This window comes from Apium graveolens, chromosome 10, assembly GCF_009905375.1.
Source record: "Apium graveolens cultivar Ventura chromosome 10, ASM990537v1, whole genome shotgun sequence".
Classification (NCBI taxonomy): Eukaryota; Viridiplantae; Streptophyta; class Magnoliopsida; order Apiales; family Apiaceae; genus Apium; species Apium graveolens.
Window position 1 is genome coordinate 222,671,309 of NC_133656.1, and position 19,477 is coordinate 222,690,785.

The 19,477-nt window shown below is 34.1% G+C and overlaps 1 protein-coding gene across 1 annotated transcript; it reads left to right on the forward strand.

The window, feature by feature from the left end:
- Nucleotides 1-12,926: 12,926 nt before the first annotated feature.
- LOC141688954 (L-galactono-1,4-lactone dehydrogenase, mitochondrial) lies at nucleotides 12,927-19,213 on the forward strand. The gene is made up of 6 exons (XM_074493105.1): nucleotides 12,927-13,771; nucleotides 15,027-15,277; nucleotides 15,984-16,169; nucleotides 16,770-17,190; nucleotides 17,630-17,770; nucleotides 18,874-19,213. Exons 1-6 carry the CDS (start codon nucleotides 13,091-13,093, stop codon nucleotides 19,030-19,032), a joined length of 1,839 nt encoding a protein of 612 aa, XP_074349206.1. The 5' UTR covers nucleotides 12,927-13,090; the 3' UTR covers nucleotides 19,033-19,213.
- Nucleotides 19,214-19,477: the final 264 nt, after the last annotated feature.

Genomic DNA, 19,477 nt, shown 5'->3' on the forward strand with positions numbered 1-19,477 from the left:
AAGAACTAAACCAAAGCATAGTTCAGTGTACACAAGATGACTATGATGACCTCAAGTCTAAGGATACTTGTACAACTATCACTATGTGAACAACTGCTGACACGTGAGTGAACTCCATCATTTGTTCAGCTGTGCGAGTCATGTTCAGTGAACTTATTCTATAATAAGCACCTACATACTAGCTATAGTGTCACCAAACAAATGTCTATGAGAACATACATCCTTCATAATGAAGCAAGCATAGTATGTACCGATCTCTGCGGATTATTAATTACCAGTTAGTAATCCTACGACCAAGAACTATTTAAGTTTAGAGTTATCATCTTTTAGGTCTCACTATTATGATCTCATCATAATCCATAAAAAGCTTTACTCTAAACTATGGTATATCTTATTTAAACACTTAAACAGATAGAGCCCGTAATAAAAACAAAACAAGTCTTTTATTAATATCAATGAAATCAAAACAGATTACACAAGAAGTTATTCCTAAATCCTAATTCATGATTGGACTTAGGACATATTCCTTTCAATCTCCCACTTGTACTAAAGCCAATCACTCTGGTATCTAATACCCATCTTGTCTTTATGACGATCAAAGTGACTTTCATAAAGTAGCTTTGTGAGTGGGTCTGTTATGTTGTTATGTGTGTCAACTCTAATTTAATACAATATAAGAAATATTACCGCGCTCCCACTAACCCTTTTGTATACGCATGGTTCATCTACGTTTTTGATAAAATCAAACTCTTTGATTGTCTCATCAAAACGGATATTCCATCTTCGAAAAGCTTGCTTTAAACCACATATGGTTCGCAGTAGCTTACACACTAGGTTTTCATTTCCCTCGGAAAGAAAACCATCTGGCTATATGCCAGATCTCATAGTCATAGTAAGCAGCAATCGCAAGCAAAATCCGAACTGATTTTAACAGGGCTACAGGTAAAAGGTTTCATTAAAGTCAATCCATTGCCTTTGTTTGAATCCTTTTTCCAAAAGCCTGGCCTTAAAGGTCTCCACCTGGCCATCTGCTCTAATCATTCTTACGTATACCGTATACATAGATTCTATTCCGAATTTTATGGCACTTTGCCATTTCTCTGAGTCAACACTACTCATAGCCTCATTATAGGTCACAGGGTCGTCATCATCAATGATCGACAACTCATTGTCATTGTCAATGACAAGGCCATATTACCTCTTAGGTTGGCGAGACAATCTCCTTGACCTATGAATGGGCTGTTCCACAAAAGGTTGTTCAGTCAGAACAGGTGTTTCCACTTGAACCGTAGTAGTTTGTGCTTCTTGAACTTCATCAAGTTCAATTTTGCTCCCACTGTTTCCTTCAAGGATAAACTCCTTTTCCAAGAAGGTAGCATGTCTGGAGACAAACACTCGATGATCGGTGTAAAAGTAATACCCTAAAGTCTCTTTAGGGTATCCCACAAAACTACATTTTACGGATCGAGATTCCAGCTTATCTGGGTCAACTTACTTGACATAAGCTGGACATCCCCAAATCTTAACGTGTTTAAGACTCGGTTTCCTTTCTTTCCATATCTCATACGGAGTTTGAGGAACAGATTTGGAAGGCACCTTATTCAGTAAATATGCTGAGGTTTCCAATGCATAACCCCATAGGAATACTGGAAGATTCTCATAGCTCATCATGGACCGAACTATGTCTAACAAAGTTCGATTTCTCCTTTCAGATACCAATCTGGAGGAGTCCACTGGGAGACTATACCATTTTCTTTGAGATAATCTAGAAATACTCCATTAAAGTATTCACCACCTCGATCTGATCGAAGAGTTATAATACTATGTTTGGTTGTTTCTCCACTTCATACTTATATTCTTTGAACTTTTCAAAGGCCTCAGACTTGTGTTTCATCAAACACATATCCGAATCCAGATCTATCATCTATGAAAGTAATGGAGTATGAAAATCCACCCATGGCTTGCGTAGACATTGGTCCACATACATCTGTGTGTACCATTCCTAGCAAATTTGCAGCCCTCTCTCCATGTCTACTAAATGGAGACTGCAGTGCCACAATGAAGTGAGATTTTCATCATCCCTTTTCTTTTATTAGTTTGTTCAATCTGAAGTAAATTATGTCACATTTATACAGACCATTATTTAAAGTACCACGTCCATAAAGAATATTATCTCTAAGAATAGAACATTCATTATTCTCAATAATAAATGAAAATCCAGCCAAGTCTAACATGGGAATAATATTCCTCACAATCGAGGGAACAAAATAACAATTATTTAAAACAATAGTCTTGCCCGTAGGCATATGTAAATGAAATGATTCTACATCTTCAGCTGCAACTCTTGCTCCGTTTCCCATCAGTAGAATCACCTCATCTTCCTCAAGAGTCCTACTTCTCCTTGGTCCCTGCAATAAATTGCAGATTTGAGAGCCACAGGCGGTATCTAATACCCAAGTAGAAATTTGATTTAATGACATATTCACTTCTATCATGAACATACCTGAATCAGAAGCGGTAGTCTCACTACCCTTCTTCTTCTTCAATTCTGCAAGGTAAACCTTGCAGTTCCACTTCCAGTGCCCCACCTTATTACAGTGAAAGCAAACAACTTTACTCTTGGGGTCTTCAGCTTTTGGTGGAACTCGCTTTTCTTCACCTACCTTCTTCTTCTTGGAAGAGTTCCTCTTCCTTTTCTTAGGATTGGAACCTTCACCAATTAGAAGAACAGAACTCTTCTTAGGGGCAAAATTCGATTCCGCAGTCTTCAACATGTTGTGGAGTTCAGGCAGGCTGACATCCAACTTATTCATGTGAAAGTTCACAACAAACTGCGAGAATGAACTCGGAAGCGATTGCAAGACCAAGTCTTGGCTCAGCTCCCATCCATGGAAAAACCAAGTTGTCCAAGACGTTCAATCAAATTGATCATCTTAAGTACATGGTCATTCACAGATGATCCCTCAGACATCCTACAACCGAACAGCTCCTTCGATATCTCATATCGAGCTGTCCTCCCCGCCACATCATACAACTCTTGTAGATGCATTAGGATAGTGTGAGCATCCATATGCTCATGTTGCTTCTGTAGCTCAATGTTCATGGAAGCTAGCATGATGCATTGAGCAACATTTGCATCATCTATCCACTTACGATACACAACATGTTCCTCATTATGTGCATCACTAGCAGGTTCAGTAGGCTTAGGTGAGTCAATCACGTATTCCAGCTTCTCAATCCTGAGAACAATTCTCAAGTTTCGAAGCCAGTCAGCATAATTAGGACCAGTCAATTTGTGAGCATCTAGTATGCTCCTGAGTGATAGTGCAGAAGACATAACGTACAAAGTAAATCTGTAAATGATAAACACATAACAACACTTAGCAAATATTCGATTTCATTTCAAAACACTATATGAATCGGGTCTTTATTCATAAGTGGCTCCCACTAGTTTATCTAATTTATTCAACCCCCTACGTGAAAAATTAAGCATTCATAATGCTAGTGGGAATAGGGATCCTACATTCCATTACACAACCCCGGCTGTGGCACGAAACGCCATGTAATGTTCAATAGGCAGACAACTCTTGTCAATTACATCTAATGTTATTCCCTAATCAAACTTTAGCCTCTTGAATAATTGAGTCACGACTGTGGTATGACAAACTCAATATTCTAAGTCAAGTCTAACCCAACATTCCGTACAATTGAATCAGTCCCCAAAGGCCTACGGCTGTGGCACGTAACGACCTTTAGATTCTTATTCAATGTACACATCTCTATGTAATAGACAAGTATTTCTTATTTCGAAATCAAAGCCCTCGGCTGTGGCACGAAACGACAATGATTCAAAAATAAGAACTACTTTTCTATCATGTTGGAAGGCTATGACCGACACAAGCCCGTTGTGTCATTGACCAATTACTACTTGATATTATTTAATTTTAGAGGGATTATATTACGTTATAATCATAATCATATTATAAAGAGATTCTTCCTTTTAAATTAAATATTTCAAATCAATAATCAATAATCAGATGATTCCCATATCGGGTGGAGCATTGTCAAGAGGCATCACTTAATAACCCTTTCTTACAGATAGAAATCTGTTGTTGACAGAATCATCCTTTCTCTCATATCGAAAATTCATATTCAATTACGTGTTTCATAAACACAAGAATCTCATGATTGTATTCATAATATTATTTTTAAGGTTATGAAACAATTTCACTATACTAGGTTGTCTAACAAACGCCTTATGTTCATTCAAGTTCACCTAAATCTATCATCGCATGATAAACTAAGCATATATCACATATATAAACATGAATAAACATCAAGGTAGGCATGTTATATCATCTAGCACATTAGTCTAAGCATTATACATCTCTATGTATCACATGAAGCATTTAAAAGTAGTTAAAATAGTTAAAACAACTTTAAAACACTTTCGGAAATATAAACAGTTCAAAACTTTTATATAAACTAAAATTGATCACTCCATTAGATCCGTCTCGGAAAAAAGAATCCAATGGTATATTGCATGAATGCGCGACACCCTTTTTTTTCCGATCGCCGACAGCTTCTTCTCGAACAGCGCGCCTGATAACTCTGTTCTTTCTTTCCGTGCAATCACAGACAGCATGCAGATGTATGGCAGCCACAGATATATTTATACATATACAACTTTATATACATATATATTTAATTACGAATTTAATTGTAACAACTTCAAATATTCATAATAAAAAATCTGTACATCATAAAATTATGAAAAAAATACCCAGACGATCTACAACACTTGTAGAACCCAGATCAACATTCAAAATTATTCTGAGAAACGATTTCTCATCAAACAAAATTAATCCATGATATAACTTGTAAAAAACATAATTAATTCATACAAGCACATAAAATTCTGAAATTTTTACCACAGATCTATATGCATACAACCTATGCTCTGATACCAATGTTGGATTTTAATCGCACCGCAGGCATGGTAAAATACTTTTATCACATGAAGCATTTAAAAGCAGTTAAAACAGTTAAAACAGCTTTAAAACACTTTCGGAAATATAAACAGTTCAAAACTTTTATATAAACTAAAATTGATCACTCCATTAGATCCGTCTCGGAAAAACGAATCCAATGGTATATTGCATGCCTAAAACGGAGTTACGAAACTCCCAGAAAATTAATTTTAATGTAAACAGTCGGGCTGTAACGCATTACAGGAACGCGTTACAAGCCCTGTAACGCATTCCGGTGATGCGTTACAACCCTTTTAACCAATTAAAAGGTGTAACGCATTGCGTGAATGCGCCACAGGGTGTAACGCATTCCCGGAATGCGCGACACCCTTTTTTTTTCGATCGCCGACAGCTTCTTCTCGAACAGCGCGCCTGACAACTCTGTTCTTTCTTTCCGTGCAATCACAGACAGCATGTAGATGTATGGCAGCCACAGATATATTTATACATATACAACTTTATATACATATATATTTAATTACGAATTTAATTGCAACAACTTCAAATATTCATAATAAAAAATCTGTACATCATAAAATTATGAAAAAAATACCCAGACGATCTACAACACTTGTAGAACCCAGATCAACATTCAAAATTATTCTGAGAAACGATTTCTCATCAGACAAAATTAATCCATGATATAACTTGTAAAAAACATTATTAATTCATACAAGCACATAAAATTCTGAAATTTTTACCACAGATCTATATGCATACAACCTATGCTCTGATACTAATGTTGGATTTTAATCGCACCGGAGACATGGTAAAACACTTTTACACATATAAAATCCAAAATAAAAGCATATAAATTGTGGTAAAAACATAGGGATCGATTGCTAACCTTTAATAGCGATCCAAAAGCAACGATCGGATATCCTTAGCAGCTGCTCCTCAAACGTGAAGCACTCCACCGGTATCCACCAAGAAAACGACGTTAAGGAGGAGGAGGAGGTGGAGAGAATTTATTTTTCTAAAACTTTTGGGTTTTTGGGTTAGAATAAAAATAGGGTCTATAATAGTATATTTATAGGCAACATTTTCAGCTGAAATTTTCCCATAAATATTATTATTATTATCCCATTTATTATTCTCATTAATAATTAAAACACCTTTTAATTATTAATTCTTTTTCTAAACACTTTAGAAATAATTCTCTCTCTTGATTTAATTTCCAAAAATAAATCCTTAATTAATAATATTAAGAACTTTTCTTAATTAATTTATAATCAATTAAATCTCATTTAATCAATTATTAAATTTGCCAATTAATTATTTATTTCATAAATAAATAATTATTAGCCATTATTAATTATTTACTCCGCCATTAAATCATTCTCTTTTTATGGTGTGACCCTGTAGGTTCAATATTAAGCCCGTAGTAGAAATAAATAATAATAAAACAAACATAGTATGTACCAATCTCTGCGGATTATTAATTACAAGTTAGTAATCCTACGACCAGGAACTATTTAAGTTTAGAGTTATCATCTTTTAGGTCTCACTATTATGATCTCATCATAATCCATAAAAAGCTTTACTCTAAACTATGGTATATCTTATTTAAACACTTAAATAGATAGAGCCCGTAATAAAAACAAAACAAGTCTTTTATTAATATCAATGAAATCAAAACATATTACACAGGAAGTTATTCCTAAATCCTAATTCATGATTGAACTTAGGACATATTCCTTTCACGTAGGGAAGGAGATATTGGAAAATAAACTACACAACCAAAAACTCTTAAATGAGAGATATTTGGTTCCTTACCATTTACAAGTTGTATAGGGGAATATTGATGATAAGAAGTCGGTCTTAACCGAACTAAAGAGGCCGCATGTAATATCGCATGTCCCCATGCATAACTTGGTAAGTTTGTTCTCATAAGTAGAGGTCTAACAATCATTTGTAGTCTCTTAATGAAAGATTCGGCTAGACCATTTTGAGTGTGTGCGTGAGGAACAAAATGTTCCACTTTAATCCCAACTGACATACTATAATCATTAAAAGATTGGGATGTAAATTCTCCTACATTGTCCAATCTAATTGTGTTTATATTATGATCAGGGAATTGTGATCTCAATCGAATTATTTGATCTAGGAGTCGTGCAAATGCAATATTGCGAGTGGATAACAAACTAACATGTGACTATCGTGTTGATGCATTAATAAGTACCATAAAATACTGAAATATCCCGCTGGAGGGGGTGATAGGTCCACATATATCTCCTTGAATCAGCTCTAAAAAATTTTGGACATTTAATTGTAATTTTTACAGGAGATGGTCTTGTTATCAATTTTCCTTGAAAACAAGCAACACAAGAAACATCCTTAGGTAAAGGAACAATTTTGTTCTTTAGAGGATGTCCATTTGTATTTTCTATAATCCTTCGCATCATTGTTATACCCAGATGGCCTAAACGATCATGCCATATCATAAAATTAGTCGGGTCCTTTATTTTTTGGTTCATCACCATATATGACTCAATTAGATTTATGAAGGTGTAATACAATCCATATTTATATGAGGGGAGCTTTTCAATCAATTGCTTTATCCCTGAGACAACTTGTTAGGAATATATTGTGAACTTGATGATAAATTAAACAAAACACCTTAGTAGATTTAACTTAGTAAATTTTGTAGCACTCGACGAATGATTAAATTTAGTCCCGACGGATGATTCAATATAGTTCTGACGGATGATAATTTGACATCCACCGGGTGAGTAGCTTATGTAATATTAAGTATTGTAGCACATTTCTGCAAACAACTTTATGTAGATTCTGTAGGAGTATTTGAGTCATGTTGACTACTAGTGGATATGCAGAATAGGTTGATTAGTTGTAAATATGAGATGTCTTGTAATTCTGTATAAGTGAAATGGAGTCAAGTGACAAATAGCTACCCGACGGATGATCAACAAAGCTACCCAACGGATGATCAACAAAGCTACCCGACGGATGATAAACATGTACCTGACGGATGATTAAATTCAAATATCTGTTGACAGTGACAACACAGTCACATGCGTTGGGTGTTTGCAAAAGGAATATGGCATCCTGTTAAGCAGGAATTTGAGAACAAAGAAGCATTACCATTTCCATGCAATTGTGAAGAGATTCAAAGATTCTGGAATAGAGTAGTGAAGCAGCATGGAGTTAGACTAGATATGTTTGTTTTATTATCTTGTCTTATTGTCATGTAAACTTGGTGATATATAAACCAAGTGTAGCTATTCGAACATTCAACTAAGCAAACACATTTCAAAGAGAGATAGAAAAAACTGTACTTGTAAAGAATTTCTCTGTAGTTTGTTTGTTCTACTTGTAAAGCAGCTGTGAGCCATTTTAAGCTACACAGAGTTCTCAAACTCATATATATATATATATATATATATATATATCTGGTGGATACATTCAAATCCACCAGAAAGTTTTAAAAACTTGTGTTTTTATTACTTTGTGTTTTGATTTATATAATCCTTTCATTCTGCACTCTGCAAATCAAACACTCATATATATTCAGTTTGAACAGTTTTAAAATCTTGAAAAAGTAGCCATAATTACATTCAACCTCGCTTATGTAATTCTTGTTGTATTGTTAGGGAATATCACAACCGACGTGATATATAAAAAGTCTTCATCATTTTCATTTGTTGTCTCAATGTGATAACCATTTCTACGTATATCTTTGAAACTCAAGAGGTTTCTTTTTGATTTGGTGGGAAACATTGCATCATCAAAGATAAGTCGTGTACCATTAGGTAACACTATATATGCTCTTTCGGAGCCCTCAATAAGATCTGATGCACCAGATATGGTGTTCACATTAGTTTTAGCTAACTTTATATGCGAAAAATATTTTTGATTTTTTAAAATTGTGAGCGTTGTTACACTATCTGCTAAGCTAAGTGATTTCTCATCTTTTATGACATATGATGTGAGGCTGCTAGCCATATTCTTCACCAAAATAAAGAAAAAAAAATTAGAAATAAAACATTTCAAATATTTCATCAATTAAGCAACATAGTAAAAGTCCAAACATAAACGTTTATAGTTCAACCATAAATACATAAACACTTAATAAATTAAAATAAGGACTTATTATTTAGTTGGCACCATCAACACCAAATTTGGCCACCTCTATATTGCCATCTTCAAAGAAATCAGACACTTCCATGTGAGTAGAGTTGAGTGGATCAATTTGATTTTCTCCCCCAAGGTGAGCTTCAATTTGGGAAAGACCCAAATGATCAATTTGCTCAGTAAAATTAGTCTCAACACCTTTTAGAGAAGCTTGATAGAGATCAACAAGGTGCTTGGAGGTACGACTCCAATGTCCTTTCATTCCGCAACGATGACAAATACTTTCAGTCCTTTGACCCATCATACTTCCCTTAGGTTTTTCCTCATTCTTTGTCCACTTCTGGTGGTGAGATTTCTATTTAAAGTTTGAGAAACTATGGTAATTTTGATCACAACCATGTTCGAAACCACGTCCACGGGCACGTCCACGACCACGACCATGGCCAAATCCACGCCCACGTCCACGTCCACGTCCACATCCATAATCACCACTAGTCACAACATTTGCTTCAGGAAATTGTGTTGAACCAGTTGGACGAGCTTGATGATTTTTCATTAATAGTTCATTATTTTGTTTCGCAAGTAGTAAGACAGAAATTAGCTCATAGTACTTCGCGAACCCCCGCTCACAATATTGCTGCTGCAGGAGCATATTATTTACGTGGAAAGTGGAATAGCTATTTTCCAACATGTCCTTATCTATGACATTTTCACCACATAATTTGAGTTGAGAAGTGATCTTGAACATTGTCGAATTGTACTCGTTTACACTTTTAAAGTCTTGCAAACGCAAGTGTAGCCAATCGTAGCGAGCCTTGGGGAGTATCACTGTTTTCTGGTAGTCATATCTTTATTTTAGATCTTTTCAAAGGGTTGAGAGATCCTTAACAGTTAGGTATTCGGTTTTTAAACCCTCTTGGAGATGATGACGGAGGAAAATCATAGCTTTCGCTTTATCTTGTTTGGATTTTGTATTTCCCTCTTTTATGGTGTCTCCAAGACCCATGGCATTAAGGTGGATCTCAGCATTAAGAATCCACGTCAAATAATTGTTTCCAATGATATTGAGGGCATTGAACTCGAGTTTCGTGAGATTCAACATTTTGAATTGCTAAAATGTAAGATAATGACAACCAAATAGAAGTTTAAATCAGACATTAAATTAATAAATTGTAAACTCTATAGCCCATATTATTATTACAAATATGATTTGAACTATATATTTAAAGTATGATAAAGTCCGATGATACAAAACAAGTTGACATGTATTGATACAAAATTTCATAATAGCAATCACACAATTATGAAACTACTAATTCATAAATACACCCTAACACTAGAGTCTTAAATCATCAAATCACTCTCAATGGTGGATTTTATATACTACATGCAAGCATATTTATTCTCGTTCCAGCAAAAAGTAGGCATTGAATTGAATTATTGTATTAAGATTATATACTTAATAAAAGAAGATAAGACTGCAATCTAATTACAGTATTATACGAGATCAATGATTTAACCAATCAACAACGTCATATGACGCTCTTAACAGTTTACATGATATGTACCTTAAAACCTAAAAAATACTAATTTATTAAAAGAAACATATAATTTATTGAATGGTGATCATGATAATTACATACAGTCTACTTAGTTAGGTCAAAGTAAATAAAGTAATTTTATTTTAACACCGAGGACAACACTAACATAAGCATATGATGATACCTACTTACTTTAGAAAAGTTGATAAGATTATGTGTAATAAAAATAGAAAAAGAAACTAAGGCAGAAGGGTGGTCTTATTTTTATATACACTTTTATTGTTCCTCCCGTTTCAATCATGCACCCATTTATTAATTAGGCAAACATGCAACCAAAACACATGGTCAAAAATAATTAAAAAGTATAAAGAAAACACATTAGCGCAAGTCATAAAGCAATTATAAGCAAATATAACTTTAAAATATAGGCTTGTTAAAATAACATGATTATGAGTTTTTTTTAATTTCTGCCAGAAAGTTTATGTACCTTAGACAGAGAGTGTGCAGTGACAAGTGGGTTCATGGATACACTAGGCTCCTATCGTAACAGTAACAATTATATCTATGAGTAATATACAAGGTGCATATTATTAGTTTATTGTGTGAATCATGAGTAACAAGCTTCGATACCAAACACTTTGCTGTCACCTTTTGCTTATTTCTTATTCTTGCTTCCACCCGCTGCACCTTTCTTTGGTGTTCAATAACTCTAAAGTCACTTTGCTAAATTCTTCGTGCTGATAACGTGTTAAGAAAATAACTAAAATACTAGAGCATATAGAAGGAGAAGAGAGACTTTCATTATCATTTTGATGTGTAATCCAAACTTATACAATTCCTCTATATATAGAGTTATAAATCTAAGTTATATGTATAATGAAAAGCCAAAGGTTGGCTAATAATCAGAGTATACGAAAGGGTGAGAAATCTAAGAGGTGAGAAATCTAACAGGTGAGAAATCTAAAAGTTATCCACACATATACATAACGATTTCGTAACTTTTTTTATAGTGTTTGCTCTCAACATATTTCTCTCTACAATACTCTTATAATACATGTGTGTAAAATTCTATTTTTAAAAATATTAATATTACTACACTTTATTTATATATTACCAAGTTACATATTCCTAGACTAGAAAATATTATATTATTCTATGTCCAACAAATATGCTTCTGCATTCCTCACATGTAACTTAACCAAATTTGATATATTTGTTTTTGATATATAGATTTATTTCAGGGAACAAGCAAAGTTTACTAAAAATTTTGAGATCACGGCCGAGTCTAGAATTATTGCCTATCCGCCCTAGTTCCGAGCCCCTGATTATATATATATATATATATAACATGGTTATATATTATATTAAATGAATTATTTTAAAAAATATAATTTAAATATATTATATAATTTAAAATAATCAATAATTTTGTTGATTAATTTTTTTATATTGTAATATTATATTTATTTTTAATTTTTAATTTGTCATTTTTTATATTATAAATTAATTGTAATATGATACTATGATGTTAGAAATATGCGATATTATCAATGTTTTTATATAATACGAATTAGTCAATTATTTTTTATTAAAAATATATCAAAAAATACTTATTACTTTTATTTTTTTAATCCCGCGAAAATACCGGTTTGGACGGGGATTGAAAATGAAAAATTCATGTTCGGGGTGAGTTCGGGAATCGAGGGCAGGGATAACATTACATGACCTCGAAATGACCTAATGCATTTCCCTACAAACAAACTTCAAATATTTTTGTTATAATATTATAGTTGTGATTTATAGTAATTAGGCTTACATAGTTTATGATAAGTATCCATTTTTAAAATTCTGGTATTAAGCGAAAATTGAACTCTAAAACAAAAAATAAGCTCCTACCACTTAAATATAATCCCGCTTTAGAAGTACGTAGGAGAAGTAAAAGAAATAACAAAATTTAGTGATGATCTCTATGACATTCATTTCCATTGCATAATTATTTATTTAAATTTTACGTAATCTAATATAAAAATTATATGATTCATTATTATGTAATTATTATAAAAATATAAAATAAAGAAAATGTATTAAAAATTAATTTCATATAAATATAAATCATTCAAAATAATATTTCGATATACAGACCTTTTATGCTAGTTTTAAATATAAACAAGTAGGCAAGCACAACACCACACAAAAAAAACAATTTAATCAACCAACCAGTAACTCCTCTATGGGGAGTGTGCGGAGGAGTTATTATTATATGCAAAATACATCTAAAACATCTCTCAATTCTCCCTCACACATTCAACTCCACTTGAAATCAAATCAAATCATTCTCCATTTCTCCACCTTTCTTTCAATTCTAGTACTACACTCTCAAAAACACACATAACAACTATATACATACAAGATACACACAATTCCAAAATGTCCCGACTTGCTCAACTCAAGCGATCCCTTAAACCCTTTCTTCTAAACCCCACTCCACATCTTTCAAAACCCCCAATTTTGAACCCCACCTCAAACCCCCCTCATTTCTTAAACCCTAAAAACCCTTTTCTCTCTCGTCAATTCTCTACAACCCCATCTCTCTCTTCTCCTTCTTCATCCATTTCCGACGCCGAGCTTCGTAAATACTTAGGCTACGCTGCCCTCACAATCTTTTGTGCCGCCGCTACTTACTATTCTTTCCCATTCCCCGAAAATGCTAAGCACAAGAAAGCCCAGATGTTTAAGTACGCTCCTTTGCCTGATGATTTGCACACTGTGTCTAATTGGAGTGGGACCCATGAAGTGCATACTCGGAATTTCATTCAGCCGGAGTCTGTGGAGGAGTTGGAGAGTGTGGTGAGAATGGCGAATGAGAAGAAGCAGAAGATTAGGCCGGTCGGGTCGGGGTTGTCTCCGAATGGAATTGGATTGACTAGAGCTGGAATGGTGAATTTGGCTTTGTTGGATAAGGTTTTGGAGGTGGATAAGGAGAGGAAGATTGTGAGAGTTCAGGCCGGGATTCGGGTTCAGGAGCTTGTTGATGGGATTAAGGAGTTTGGGATTACGTTGCAGAATTTCGCGTCTATTAGGGAACAACAGATTGGTGGTATTGTTCAGGTTCGTTGAAGTTTCCGAAATGTCTTTTTAATTTATGGTTCTGATTGTTTGAAGTTACTGTACATGTATCATTTTAATGTAGGGAAGGTTCAGTTTGAATTACTGAAATACAATTGCCCCTTTATATGTGTGTATATGATATATATTTGTGTAATGTGTTGAAAAATAAGATGTCTAGTGTTGTCTCTATTCGATTACCTTCCCAAAGATATCCTGCCTTTGACCTGCATCATCGAAAACTTGGAATATCAGTATTTACCTTGCCTTCAAAGAGAGTAGCTCATAGTTGATGTTATAAAAGTAGGGATGACAATCGGGTCGGATCTGGATGACAATCCTTATTTGAGAGTTATCAGGTTATATTTATATTTAGTATGGAACATCTATAACTGTGTTCAGGCATGCAGCATGCCACTGTTTTAATTATAAATTTTTCGTAGAAAATTAGCTTTTAGAAATGTTCATCCTGTCAGCATAACCCAACTACATAAAATTGGCGCCTTTCCATACTGCACGGTATAAGAATAGCATTTTTTAATAAAATAGTTCTGTAATGATACTAAATTCTATTTAGAAATATGATGGTTAATAAGAACCATGTTTAAGTGATATAAGGTCCTTGAGTGTCAACTAAAGCGGTTAAAAATCAAGATAAAGTAATAAGTAGTGTACTACTCCCCTTTTGCTTGATAGAGCATGTACTTTCCTGTTGAAGATACAAAATTTATGATTTATATACCCTTTCACGTAAGATGTGTACTTCTCTTTTAGAATTTAGGAATTGGTAGAGCTATATGATTTTGGGAGAAAAGGTTTAAAGACAATCTTTGGTTATTACTCCCAACGGTTGACAGCAGGACACATGTATGCATTATTTAAAATCCCCTTCAAAATAGCAAGTCAACTTTTGAGCTTGTAATTTATTATGAACGCTTAATATTAGAACAAAAAAACTCGGGTATAGTTGGCAATAAAAAAAGGGTATTCTTTCTATATTACCAGCTCTGTTCTATTCGACATAAAGAAAAAAGTGCCTGAATTTACGTTCATTCACGTATTAGATGCGTGTGTGTCTTTCATTAATTTATTCTGTTTCAGGGGGACATCAAGTAACTGTCAACAGTCTTACTCAGTGTGAATTTAAACTTTGAAACAAATTTTGTAATATAGTAAGCATAGCTTTTCAGTTTCAATACATTTATTCTGAAAGATTGTGCCCATATTACAGCTCCTCTGTTGCATTAAACATATTTAGGTTGGTGCACACGGTACTGGAGCGAGGTTGCCTCCCATTGATGAGCAGGTTATTAGCATGAAGTTGGTTACTCCTGGTAAAGGAACTATTGATGTTTCAAGAGAGAAAGATCCAGAACTTTTTTATCTAGCTCGATGTGGACTTGGGGGCCTTGGTGTCGTTTCGGAAGTTACTCTTCTGTGTGTCGAGAGGCAGGAACTTGTCGAGCACACTTATGTCTCAAATGTTAAAGATATCAAGAAAAACCACAAGTATATGCATTTCTCTTTTTTTGTCCTTTAAAAATCTCTTCCATCATAATGTGCATGTAGCACAAGGCACATCATCTCATTCTTTATATGACGAGGCTGATCTTAATACTACTGGAAAGTGAATTTCTAGTATTCGTGAACCATGTAGGATGTGCAGTTGTATTCAAAGAGTGACTCTACTTGAATACTTGAACAATTTTAACCTCCCTCTCCCCTGCCCCTACTCCTACTCCCACTGTTTTATTATTATAATTATTTCTGTAAATTGTTCTTCACTGAACAGTGTTTATATACCAATCTCCAAAATGAATTAGCACAACTCCAAGATTTGCTTTCTAATAGCAAAGTGATTGATGTGATCAAATTTCACCTCAAAAGGCCTCAATTTTGTAATCTATAGTGCATGATGCTCATTGCGTCTAATTGTACACTTCACATAAAATTTACAAGCTTCTACTATAAATTTTTGTATATCATTATCATCTTTACATTTTGCAAAATATGGAAGGAACCTATCATTCTTTTACATGGACTTATTAAGAGATTAGCAATTGTGTTATCTTAATCCTTTCTCTATCTTGCTTTTTACAGTTGTGATTTACTTGCCCTTCCACTGCAGCATTTGTTTATCAGCTTTTCACTTACCTGTGTATGTTTATTTCTCTTTCAATTACCTGAGACTAAACTGTTTCATTTCTTCCTGCAGGAAGTTGCTCTCTGAAAACAAACATGTTAAGTACCTTTATTTTCCATATACTGACACAGTTGTGGTTGTGACGTGTAATCCCGTGTCAAAGTGGAAAGGCGTACCTAATTTTAAACCAAAATATAGCAAGGATGAAGCTATGAAGCAAATTCGTGATCTTTACCATGAGTCTCTGAAGAAGTACAGGTACATCTATATATTATATCTATCGTTGTTCTTACATCTTACAGATCAATATATGGCCACAGGAGTGTCTGGTTGATATGAAATGAGAGGATATAGTATTCATCATCGAGCACTATGTCATTTCCCTTATTTTTCCTAATAAATAGCTATATCTATGTTGTCCATATGAGCTTTGCTTGAAATTTTTTATTTGTAGTGTGTATTTTTATTCATCTATGTTGCTCGAACTCGGCTAAAAGTGTCCGACATGGATATGTGTCCAAGTGTCGGGCTCGGCAACATTTTAATAAAATAAGTGACTAAGTCAAGTGTCCATCTCCGAGTGTTGAGTGTCCCACACAGTTACTCCGAGGTAAGATGAAGAGTCCGAGTAAATTTGTTCTTTGTTTACGTATGTGTCTGTTACAGAAAAGTTGTGACTATAACTATGCTGTTGTGTACATATATCTTTTGTATATATCTATGTTAACAGTTTTAACGTGATGTTCAATTGCAAATAGTTTTTCTGTCTATAATATGTAGCCTGTTTTTTAAAATAGGCCATGCAAAGTGATTAAGTTGAATTATGATTATCTTTTATTGGTTAAATTATCATTTCAGAGGTGAAGAACCTGTTTCTAAATCATCAGAGGAAACTGAACCAGAAATCAGTGAGTTTACATTTACAGAGTTGAGAGATAAATTACTTGCACTTGATCCTTTGAACAAAGACCATGTCATAAAGGTCAATCAAGCTGAGGCAGAATTCTGGAGGCGGTCAGAGGGTTATAGAGTAGGCTGGAGTGATGAAATTCTGGGCTTCGATTGTGGTGGCCAGCAATGGGTCTCAGAGACCTGTTTTCCAGCTGGAACCCTGGCTAAACCAAACATGAAGGATATCCAATACATAGAAGAAGTGATGCAGCTCATTGAAAAGGAACAGGTGCCTGCACCAGCACCAATAGAGCAGCGATGGACAACTTCTAGTAAGAGCCCCATGAGTCCAGCTTACAGCTCAGCAGAGGATGATATCTTCTCATGGGTAACTTTCACTCTTTTATATTTAGCCAAAAAAAAATACTTTCACTCTTTTACAAAGTATATGACTAAAATTGAGAGATATTAATGCTACTTGTAGATGTGCAAAGCCTTCACAGGGTGAAGATATTTCATAACCCTGAACAAATTCCTTGGCTAGCTTTTAAGCTCATCTATTGGCTGCGCAGTTCAATTTTATAAAATGGATCTGCCAATAGAAACATATATTATTAAATTTTAATCAATGACAGAAAGTGGAGGGAAAGAGGGCTGAGATAGGCTTCCATTGTGCACAATTAACATCAAGTCTTTATTCCCTTGTGCATATAATAGTGCTTTTATCAGTTTAAATTTAGTTTGAGGCGATGAGTGTGTTTGGTTTAAAAATAGGAGCTTCTTATATCTTGTAAGAAGATATGTACTTCTCTCAATTCCTTGTGCAGGTTGGCATAATCATGTATCTTCCTACAACGGATTCACGACAGAGAAAGGAGATAACAGAGGAATTTTTCCACTACAGGCATATGACCCAAACCCAGTTATGGGATAAGTATTCAGCGTATGAACATTGGGCTAAAATTGAGGTACTGATATATTCCTGATATTCTGTTTTATGAATTTTGGAATTTGGTGGAATTTTCGAACAAGGTTTGAGGAACAAATAGGTTCTTGTTTTGGAAGCTCCAGGAAGCCAATAAGCACCCTCAAAATTCTTCTATATTTTCTTTACCCAAAAAGATAATTTTTGATAGATGTCTTTACTATTATTTCGAAATGAAAAAGCTTTCACAATTTTTCTAAAGAATGCCACAATGGGTAGCACTAACACATATTTACTTAGAAATCATAAAATGGCCCTATTATCGGTCCTGACAACTTCCTTGATTTAAGTGATATATATATATATATATTTAAGTGTGTTATATATATATAGATAGATAGATAGATAGATGAGGTTCAAATGTAAACCGGAGAATTGTAAGAACCAAATGATTTGCACTTGAAGAAAAAGTGCAGGACAGTACTTAGCAGCATGGATAAAAGTGCTGAACAATACTTAGAATCCGTTTGGGGTACTTTAAAAAACGAACTTATAACTTAAAGCTTTAAGTGAACAGTAGATGTATATGTTTGGCTGATTTTGCTTGAATTAATTTTAGAAATTTTGAGCAAAATAATAAAATTTATATGATTCAAATATAAAATAAAAGTATAAAATACTAATATAAAATATTAAATAGAGTTAAAAAGTCACTTAAAATATGTAGAGTGTGATGTGAGAAAGAATAAGTTGAAAGGGTAGTTAAATTTTTTGAACTAAAAGCTGAAAATTGTTAGACGAACCAAAACATGCGGCTTCACTTTTAGTGGGTCAGAAAAAAATATATTAAGTGAGCCCAAACGGGCTCGCGACATAGTAAAAGTTGCAGAGCATTTGGTTCTTCAGTTTTTCATTTTGAGCATAGTTCTTATGAGAGCCAAACTGCATATATAATATTTGATTATCTGTCAATTCCTTGAGCTTAATCTGTCTCTTGTACAGTTTGTCCGTATACTATTATGGTATCAGTCTCATTTGTATTATACTCTAGGTTGTCATGCAGACCAGCTAATTTATATTTCTCTGCATGTTATATTTCTGAGATTTACCTGCAAAGTCTAGGCTTACCGGTCACCCCATTTGCAGGTACCAAAGGACAAAGATGAGCTTGCAGCTCTACAATCAAGGTTAAGGAAGCGATTTCCTGTAGATGCTTATAATAAAGCTCGAAGGGAATTGGATCCCAACTGTGTCCTTTCTAATAACATGCTGGAGAAGTTGTTCCCCTTGGGGAATCCAGTTTGATCAGGTTCTCTTGGCCCAGTTTCTCATTTTGTATCACTGTAGTGATGAATTACATTTTTCCTTCTGGAAACTATAAAATTGGTTTTGGATAATATCTGGAAATTTGTTGCATAAGAAACTCGGAATCACATACCACAGCCTTAATAATATATAATAGATTCCTTCAATATTCCTTGGTGTATATTTGTTCTCCAAAAGTAGGGTTCACTCGTCAATTGGAGTCTGCATTTTGGGACTTGTGAGACTTTTAACATGCTTCGTAAGATGCTTTCTAATCTGTGCATTTAAATGGATTGACAAGTTGATGGTGGAAATAAAAAATAATGATTTGATGATCTATATTTCCTCGGTAAAATGGAAACGGAAACGGCGGAAGATATTGAAGTACTGAAAATTTGAACAAGTATAATAGAGTAAAAAGAGAAGACATTCTGTAGAATCCCTT

Coding starts and splice junctions, on each gene's coding strand:
- LOC141688954 (XM_074493105.1), top strand. CDS start 13,091: ATGTCCCGACTTGCTCAACTCAAGCGATCCCTTAAACCCTTTCTTCTA. Junction 13,772..15,026: donor AGATTGGTGGTATTGTTCAG/GTTCGTTGAAGT, acceptor AAACATATTTAG/GTTGGTGCACACGGTACTGG. Junction 17,191..17,629: donor AGGATGATATCTTCTCATGG/GTAACTTTCACT, acceptor TTCCTTGTGCAG/GTTGGCATAATCATGTATCT.